At 44.1% G+C, this 10,163-nt stretch overlaps 1 protein-coding gene across 1 annotated transcript; it reads right to left on the reverse strand.

Moving 5' to 3' along the window:
* Window positions 1-5,399: 5,399 nt before the first annotated feature.
* LOC110488630 (arylsulfatase I-like) lies at window positions 5,400-9,845 on the reverse strand. The gene is made up of 2 exons (XM_021560917.3): window positions 9,178-9,845; window positions 5,400-7,222 (listed from the first exon to the last, which is right to left on the reverse strand). Exons 1-2 carry the CDS (start codon window positions 9,489-9,491, stop codon window positions 5,827-5,829), a joined length of 1,710 nt encoding a protein of 569 aa, XP_021416592.3. The 5' UTR covers window positions 9,492-9,845; the 3' UTR covers window positions 5,400-5,826.
* Between the last annotated feature and the right edge of the window lie 318 nt (window positions 9,846-10,163).

Consider the following 10,163-nt stretch of genomic DNA (forward strand, 5'->3'; position numbering starts at 1 on the left):
CGCATGAACATTTTATCAACTAGACTTTGAGATATTAGGCTACTAGGGTTCTTACTTTGCGTTTTGGTGTACTGAGAAATACTCTGATGTCCGCCATTTTTCTACCTGGCTGGCTGGCTGGCTGGCTGGCTACACACACACACACACACACACACACAGTGTGCAGGTTAATTACAGTAGGAGATGGGCTTCTATCATCTATTATCTTCTATCATTCTAGATGGGCTTCGATCTAAAAGGTAGCTAGCTAGTCAGCTAGCAAATGTGAAACGGATTGCAGTGACAAGGGTCGACAGCTGTATGAGTTCACCATTTACACAACTTATGCTGCAACCTTTTGTAATTGTAATATAGTTTATGTTTTACATTTGCTGGCAATAGCTGAATCTAACAATAGCTGGATTTGCAGAGCTAGCAAGCACCAATTCCATTTATGTGGTGTTTGCTATAATCTTAGCTATCGTCAGTTTACTCCAAGATCGGCACACAGGTGCTTCCAAGTCCCCTAGCGACAACTTGTAGTTCTGTTCAGTTTGGAGTTCAGTTTATTGCTAACCTTATCACAGGGACTTTGAAGCACTACAGCTGCATGCTGATCTTGGAATACAAGGACAATAGCAAAGATTCCATATTTGAGGACGCCACATTAATGGAATAGGTACTAGCTAGCTTGATAGTTAATGTTTGCTTTAATTTACTTGCTAGCTCTGCAAATTCAGCTATTGTGTACGTGAACCCTGCCAACATAAAACAACATTGCTATGGTGCAATTGACTGGATTAACTTCACGTTAGTCATGTGCATTGGGTGCCTTTCAGACGGTAGACACGAACCCTCTGTTACCGTGCCAGCTAAGGAACACTACATTGCATTGCTAGCTTCTCTCATGGACTCAAATTCACATAGCTGTAAACACTGGTTGATGTTACTGTAGCTAGCTAGAAAACATCAGCTAACATAGAGAGTGACCTGTAATTTAAATCAGCAAAAATTAAGACTGGTGACGGTTATAAATGTATTTTCTTGTATTGAGTGTTGAAGTAAAGAAATATCTAACATATCCTTTGTTTGAACTACTTACTGGAAGTCAGCCACACAGGGTTGCCAACTCCTCAGTAAGGAAAGTACCTATTGGCTGTCTTAAAAGTCGCTAAATGATGTCATCCCCTAATTTGCATAATTGGCCATGTGCATGTAATTGTGATGGACGTATAGGAGTGAGGAATAACATCGTGGGAGAGACAAAAAAAATAGTAAAAAACACCCTAAAATATGTTAGAACTACAAATGAACTTTCCTCTGTCGATTCTTGTTTTTTGTCACAATGTCACAATTCCAACCCTCCTCCTTTATCTGGGCTTGGGACCGGCAAAAGTGACCCAAAAGAGACACTCTGGTGGAGTTACTTAGTTTTTTAGTTTTGTTTTTTAGTTTAGTTTTCTTAATTGTTTTTTGTTTTTAACCTTATGGTCCACTTAGGAGCCTACGACAAGTCACAGTAAAACATGAACATTTTAAACAATACATTTTTTAACATTTTTCTGTATACAATCTACATTAACAATCTAAATGGACCAAAAAGAGATAATAGAAAAAAACTGTCAATGGCAATGTGAGAAAATTATGGTAACTTGTCCCCCCCCCCCTCCGTCCTGCAAGGACGTCCGATTTATAAGTTTGCTTTTTACCACACTCATCTGGCTGAATACTCTCTCGACTTCAGCATTCAAGTGTGGCAAGGACAACACAGACACAGCAGCCATGGCAAGTTCTTGAAAAGGGTTGATATCAGCTTCATCCCTGAACTTCCAAATCTCACTCCAGAAGCCCAGTATGTTTTTTGTCTCATTCCATTTACTAAGATGGATGGCACGCCATTTCTGGACAATCTTGTCTATCTCTGCAGGGGAGTAGCCAAGGAGCTTGGCTATTTGTTCTATTTCTACAGGGCTCTTATTGTGCTTTAGAGTTTCCTACCCATTGAAAACTGACATGTACTGCAATGCTTCGATGTTGTCCGGCAGTCTCTCCCTCAACTCATTAGTGAGGGAGATGGTGAAGGTTACATTCCGCTTTCGGACATTGTTTTCATCCTCAGGAGCAAGGTGTAGCTCAGCTGCCTTTGACTTAAAAAGGTAACCAAGGCACGGTTTGGGACTGATGTATCCATCTATTGGCCCTTTGGGTACATCAACATTTGCCAGTGGATTCAGCACCCTGCTGCTCACAGACTTGATCAGGCTAACCAAGCTGTCAAGTAGCTTAAGAGGATCTACTTGCTCTCCCTCAAAAGCCTTGATGGCCAACTGTACCTCACCCAGCACTGACTTCAAAAAAGTAATATACAATATGTTTTGAGGATCACTGTACATGGAGTATAAAACCTCAGCCATGTAGCAGTGTTCACTGGACTTGGTGACTGCGAAATGCAGCCTAAGCTCCTCCCACTGGTCCAAAATGCGTGAAACTGCGGGTTCAATGGAGAGCCAACATGTGGCACACAGCTTGGTTATCTGTAAAGGTTTCTCCCCACAGTTGATGGTCTCATATATGGCCTTGTAGGCCTCCCTGCGCTTTGGAGACACTGAAAACCAGTTATAAGTCTCTCGTACCAAGCACTCCACACTACGGGGATGGTGTCATTGGAAGCATGACTTACAGCAAGCTACAGAGAGTGGCACACACAGTGAATAAGAACCAGATATTTGAGGCCATACTCCTCCTCCAGCACTTTATGGACCCCATTGTTAATCCCCGTCATAACAGAGGCATTGTCAGTCCCTATCACCAGGAGTTTCTCTTTTTTAAGACAACTCTTCGAGGAAAGCCACCACAGCACGGGCTATAGATTTGGCATCTCCTCCCTCCAATTCATCAAGCCCCAGAAATGTTGATACAATTGTCTGCTTGGTGTCACTAAAGTACCTTATCACAACCCCCAGGTACTTAGAAACACTTACATCGGTGGACTCATCGAGAAGGAGGCTGAAACGCTGGTCACCCACATCTGCGACCAACTGTTTCAGAAAGTATGGTGCTAGAACACCATTAATCATTTCTGTGCACTTTGTCCTTTGCATTTTGAAGTGGATAGCAGCAGTGGAGTCTGAGAAAGCAGCTCTACCTGCTTCTCCAATGTGATCACATGCCAGCATGGAACAGTGTTCAGCGATAGCTAATGCTATGGTGGCCTCAGCGTTTTTTGCAGAGTCAATTTTTTGAACCATAAATGGCAGCTTGATTTGGGTGGAACTGTTATAAGGCTTTGCCTTTTGAGTATGTTTTTGAGTTGTCATGTGGTTTTTAACACCGCTAAGTTTGGCGTAGAAATCAGCCTTAAAATACAGGCAGTATGCCCTTGTATCATCTCCAATAAACGGCTTCAACCAGCCTTTGAATTCAGGGTTTGATTCCCACTCCTTTCTGTATTTTTTAGTGTACAGTTTATACTGAGACATGATGAGCTAGCCAGCTAGATGTTTAGCTTGTCACAGAGAGGCACACACACAGTGGACAAGGTGAGTAAGTGACTGAGGCTGTGTGAGTCAAATGCAGTGAATTATTTATGTGCAGTGATTTATTTTAGATAAAGAACATTTTACATTTACATCCCGCCCTGAATGTAAGCTAGGGCGGGATCAGCCAGCGGCGGCTTCCCGCATGTGCGAGTCATTTGCAGTCTGGACTCGGAGTGGTGAATATCTGCTCTGACTGCAGTTGGAAGGGACTGCTACTGCTATACTGACAGTACCCGCATCAGTACCTGCATCATGTGCCACTGCTGAGGGCTGGGGGGTGGGAAGCAGTGGATCAAACCATTGTGAGGCAAAGAGCGGGGGGGTTGCAACTTAAAATAGAGCTATTAAGTGTCTATAATCAGCATAAGTGCTTTCATTGCGTATTATTAATATTATTGAAATTACAGTTATATTGGGGGGGACAAATCATAATTTTAACAGAATCGGGGGTCCCTCCTAAGATTTCCCCCCATGGATATAGGACTTGTTTTTCTGTGGCTATAGATACTTTTGTTCCTGTTTCCTCCAGCATCTTCACAAGGTCCTTTGCTGTTGTTCTGGGATTTATTTGCACTTTTCCACCAAAGTACGTTCATCTCTAGGAGACAGAACGCCACTCCTTCCTGAGCGGTATGACAGCTGCGTGGTCCCATGGTGTTTATACTTGCATACTATTGTTTGTACAGATGAAAGTGGTACCTTCAGGCATTTGGAAATTGCTCCCAAGGATGAACCAGACTTGTGGACTTCTACAAAATAAATTCTGAGGTCTTGGCGAATTTCTTTTGATTTTCCCATGATGTCAAGCAGAGGTACTGAGTTTGAAGGTAGGCCTTGAAATACATCCATAGATACGCCTATCAGAAACTTCTAAAGCCATGACATCATTTTCTGGAATTTTCCAAGCTGTTTAAAGGCACAGTCAACTTAGTGTATGTAAACTTCTGACCCACTGGAATTGTGATACAGTGAATTATAAGTGAAATAATCTGTCTGTAAACAATTGTTGGAAAAATGACTTGTGTCATGCACAAAGTAGATGTCCTAACCGACTTGCCAAAACTATAGTTTGCTAACAAGAAATTTGTGGAGTGGTTGAATTTTTTTTTAAAATTACTCCAACCTAAGTGTATGTAAACTTCCGACTTCAACTGTATGTGTGTTTCCTGTCCTCTCTGAGGTCACCAAATGAAACACACTCGTCATACCCTTAGGTGTCCACGGACCATTCCTACCTTCTCACAAGTGGACATTTTGTTTCAAATTCCCATTTTGGGGATTTAGGAATTCACCACATGAAATCCTTTGTTCTCTCTGTGTCTCTCTTTCTGCATGGCCAGGGGGAGAGAGTCTCCGCCAGGAATTTACGACCTAAAATAACAGAACCCGGGTGCAGGAGAGAGTGGGAAACCATGATCTATACCCAGAAAGGACCACGTCATGACAACGTGACCCTCGGAGCTGGAATCTGCGGCTTAAACGCCCATCCCCCATCCCTCATCCACAATGGCCTAGCAAGCCACAAGCCTACTAAAAGTTACTAACTAGGTGCTAACATTGACCCTAGTGCATGGTATAGTTTCCACATTTCGACCAGATCCAACCGTAATCTGGTACCTTCAGAATCGGCACCTCCTGCCATTTCCATAAGACTCGGTATAGGTTAGAGTTGGTTGGTTCTCTTTACTTCTAATCGACTGGAAGTTTCTAGTATGCTGGCATAAAAACTGAGCTTTTCCTAACTTCCATCAGAGGGCAATGTTACCTCAGTCATCACATTGATGTGTCCAGTCTACAAAGTGTAATGTGATGATATGTGGGGACATTGGTCTGACCTACTGGATCAACCTCAGAAAAGGCATTTGAAGAAGAGTGGAAATCTTGAACTTTTTCATATTTATTCATATTCAAATGAGTCACTCAAGAGATTCTCCAACAGAAACAGAAAAGTATACAGTATCTCTGACATACCCCATTCAAACATGGGTTATCTTGAATATCAACAACTATCCTACAGTATAATGGAGAATAGATAAATCATCCAATAAGTCTATTTGTGGCTGATTCTTCATTTTATCAGCAGTAAAACATACAGCAACAGCAAGAGCTACTGTCACAGGTGTGTGTAGTTGGACTCAACTCAACTCAAAATTCCATAGTCAACCTTATTCTGATCACAAATCATATAGCCACTGTTTACAAAAGAAGACTTACAGAAACATACAACTTGTGGAGTGTAAACAAGTAATTGCTTTAAAAGTCTGGTTCCACATCATCTCTATAGGGAGGCTTAAGATTTACGCAGCTCCTATATCCGGTTGGACATGATTCTAGTGTTAAGTCTCCTGAAGAAAGATTTGGTTTTGGACAGCTTGTACTTCTTGCGGTTCTTGGTCTTTTTGTGATAAACCCCGTTCCAGTGGTCCTCCTCCTCGTCCCCCACCCACGGTCCCCACGCGCCATCGTTCAGGTCTGGGTCGCCCCTGGGGTCCTCAGAGGGGTACCGCACTGGGACCGAAGTCCGATTGTAGAACACCAACCGCGCCAGGAGCTCTTTGACCACGTCTGGTCGCTGCTCGGCCAGGTCATAGCGTTCGTACGGGTCTCCAGTGATGTTAAAGAGCCATACTGACTTCTGAGGTTCCAGGTGGCGTTCCAGGTTCCACCAGCCATCGGGAAAGCCAGGGAGCATCTGGGGCGGGGTCCAGTCTCCGTATCCGGGGTCTCCGGTCAGGAGCTTCCAGTCGCCTGCGCGGATGGAGGCCTGGATGGCTGTGTTCCAGATGCCATAGCCACTCTGCAGGGAGCCGCTCCGGGCCGGGTTGTAGAGAGGGTCGATGTTATGGAGGATCTCCAGTCGGGGGGACTCCTTCTCCTCACTGATGGCCCCCCACATGTCATACCCATCTAGCCCCTCGGTTTGTGACGCGTTTCCCCCAGCCAACCCAACCAGCGTGGGGTACCAGTCAGTGATGTGCACCAGGGCCTTGCTCACCCTCCTCTTGCGCCTCAGCAGGGGGCTGTGGACGAAGCCCAGCCCCCTCACGCCCCCCTCCCAGTAGGTGCCCTTACGCCCCCTCAGAGGCCAGTTGCTACCCCCGGAGAAGGGCTGGCCTCCGTTGTCAGTGGAGAATATGATGACACTGTTCTGGTAGTAGCCATACTTACGAAGGGCATAGGTCACATTCCTCACCGCTTCGTCTACAGCCGACACCATGGCTGCATATTTCCTCCTGGCCACGTTGCCCAGGCTGCGGTATGGGTAGATGTATTCCCGCGGGGACTGGAGAGGTGTGTGCACCGCCTGGAAGGAGAGGTATATAAACAGAGGCTGTGCCTGAGGGTCGTGGGCAGCTAAGATCTTCCTCACCCTCTGGGTGTACAGATGGGTGGAGTACTTCCCCCCCTGACCCCATGCCACCGTCTCCCCCTCGTGGAGGTCAAAACCACACATCCCTGGGCCGTCACATGACTTGTAGGTGTAGTAATCCACGCTGCCTGTCAAAGAACCGAAGTAGGAGTCAAAGCCTCGGCGGGTGGGCAGGCACTCCTTCTTGTAAAAGCCCAGGTGCCACTTGCCTACCATATGGGTGGAGTAGCCAGCCTCCTGCAGTCTCTGGGGAAGGGTGACCTGGTCAAAGGGAAGGCAGTTGGGCTGACGGGGTCGGATGATGGAGTGCTGCAGGCCAGTGTGAATCTGGTACCTGGGCAGAGGGACACAAAGGCATAAAATGTCTGATCCCTCAAGTAATTGACTAACAATGAAAGTAGCCTAATACCCTGACTACACCGCTCGCGTTGCAAAATGAATTTAGAAATCTGTTATTCAATTATTGCACCCACACGGCTGGCGCGCGCCAATGAGCGTCTGTGTTGACAAGGGCTAAAATAGAAGTCAGTTCTATTTGTGACGCAGATCGCGCTGCAAGTCCTGCCTCTTCCATCTCCTCATTGGTTTATAGAAGCAGGTACCAACGTGCCATCTCCTCATTAGTTATACCCACGTGGGTGACTGAAAGACGAACGAGGTCGGTAGAGGTAATGCACCTAATTTATGAATGTTGCCAATCGCAATATAAAGTCCAGAAAACAAAAAGCCTGGAAGGAGGAGAGATGACTAGAAACGTTTCGGTTGACCGTTTTATGTGTGGATTAATTGTTGGAGTAGAGGACCTTGTGCATTTCAGGTAAAATAACAACTCAATGTTTATATCCCAGGACAAATTAGCTAGCAACAGCAAGCTAGCTAAATGGGACAAATTAGCTAGCAAGTGCAAGCTAGCTAACTAATTTCCAAAAATGTTTAATGCTTTTCGACCTGTCCCCAAATTAATGTAATTTGTTCAGAGTTTGTTTTAATATTTTAACCTGCGTGTCGTGATCGTGTTTGGTATGGGGGGAGAAAATACATTTATGCACAATGGCGCACACGCGCAGCTGGTTTGGGTTCCGTGTAATCAATGTATCAACTATGAATGGTCAAAAAGTTGAAAAACAGACAGATATATGGATCAACCAATACTGAATTTTAGGATCCAGTGGCATCATTAGGCCTGGAATTCTGGGGCTTCAGCCCTGGATGTTTTTGGTCCAGCCCTTTTTTAGTGGTCAAAAATTATACAGAAAATATATTGCTCAGTTGTGCACCGGGGCCTCCCACTCCTCTTTCTATTCTGGTTAGGGCCAGTTTGCGCTGTTCTGTGAAGAGAGTAGTATACAACATTGTACGAGATCTTCAGTTTCTTAGCAATTTCTCTGACCATTTGTAGCCTGTAATCGAACCCACAAATGCTGATGCTCCAGATACTCAACTCGTCTGAAAAAGGCCAGTTTTATTGCTTCTTTAATCAGCACAAAAGTTTTCAGCTGTGCTAACATAATTGCAAAAGGGTTTTCTAATGACCAATTAGCGTTTTAAAATGCTAAACTTGGATTAGCTAACACAACGTGCCATTGGAACACAGGAGTGATGGTTGCTGATAATGGGCCTCTGTACGCCTATGTAGATATTCAATTAAAAAATCAGCTGTTTCCAGCTACAATAGTCATTTACAACATTAACAATGTCTACACTGTGTTTCTGATCAATTTGATGTTATTTTAATGGACAAAAAAATAATATTTCAGAAACATGGACATTTTTAAGTGACCCCAAACGTTTGAACGTTAATGTATGTGTTCCAGAGTAGAGAGTGTTCCAGAGTAGAGAGACCCAGCATAGCTACTGCAATTGAGTACTGGCAGTGTCTGCTGTGGCAGGCGGGAAGGTGTAATCTATTTGAAAAATATATAATCTCTCAATGTTCTAATCTCTCAATGTTCATGTCAAAGTGCACCAAATTCATGAATTTATTTGAAATTCCTTGTTTTTTTGCCCGGACCCCCTTACTGGCTTTGGGCTAAGCCACCAATGTCTTCAAATCCTTTAAAACGTCCCTGACAGGACCCATCTATTCTTCCATTACTATTGAGGCTACTCGGTATTGGTTACTCCACATTATCCCAACTATAGGGAAAAGATCCTACAGATAAAAATACAACAATGCTTAGAAAAAAAGACATAGAGAAAAACATCTGTCTGAATACATCATGAATTAGTTGACTACAAAATAACAACTCTCTAGGCTACTTCAGATCTGGTGATAAAAGATGCACTTACCTGCCGGTGATCAGCTGACTGCGAGATGGCGTGCATATGGGCTGTATGTAGTAGTTCTCCAGCTTCACTCCATCCGCGGCCAGTTTATCCAGCGTCGGTGTCTGGATGTCGGAGCCGTGGTAACCGATATCGTTGAAACCCTGGTCGTCCGTCATGATGAAGATGATGTGAGGGGGATGCGGTACCGGCGACCGGTCTCGAAAGTTCGGAACTGACTCTCTCTCTACCTGGTTCGGACTCATTAAGTCCCACGACAGGTAGCCGAGACTGAGCAAACTGACCACGGAGAATCCGGTTAGAGCTGACACTGCCATGGTAACTGCGCGCCTTTAAACGTTTAGGCAATCTATAAGTGAAAATATATACCTAATTCGTTGTATAACGTTGTCATAAACGAGAAAAGCATGTTAAAACGATAGGTACAGTATCCCTCTAGCAAAAGTAGACTACACTTTATAGCCTGCACCTACCGAACAGGTTTGATCTCTCCTCGCGCTATGATGATGATGTCCACGAACCTTGTGCGTAATGATCAGAGATATATACTACCTACATACATTTTGCTGACGTGTCTTAAAATGTTGTTCTTACAAAACATTCCTCTTTCCACAGTGGTAGTATTAACCCCATCCGAATGAGTTTGCCCTGGCTCATTAAAATAACCCACTAATCACAGACCAACACCATCTTTTGGATGTCTTTTTTTGGTCATTTTTTGTTTATTTAAACGTCCAAGGACGTTGATTTTTTTTTGTACAGGTCTGGACCGGCTTTGATTTGGCCCAAACATAGATGTCTATCTTTGGTTCAGATTTGGTCGGTCTAGATCAGCCTTGATTTGGGCCAAACATGGAAGTCTATGACTGGTCTGGACCAAAACAATTATTTTGATATTTTTCAATAAATATGCATTCTTTCAGCTACTTTTAAGTTAATACCTGCTGCAGTCAACTTGTGCTATACATTAGGAGATAAAGCAGATTGTA

The sequence above is a fragment of the Oncorhynchus mykiss genome, chromosome 14 (genome assembly GCF_057628025.1).
Source record: "Oncorhynchus mykiss isolate SJ-2025 chromosome 14, ASM5762802v1, whole genome shotgun sequence".
NCBI classification, from domain to species: Eukaryota; Metazoa; Chordata; class Actinopteri; order Salmoniformes; family Salmonidae; genus Oncorhynchus; species Oncorhynchus mykiss.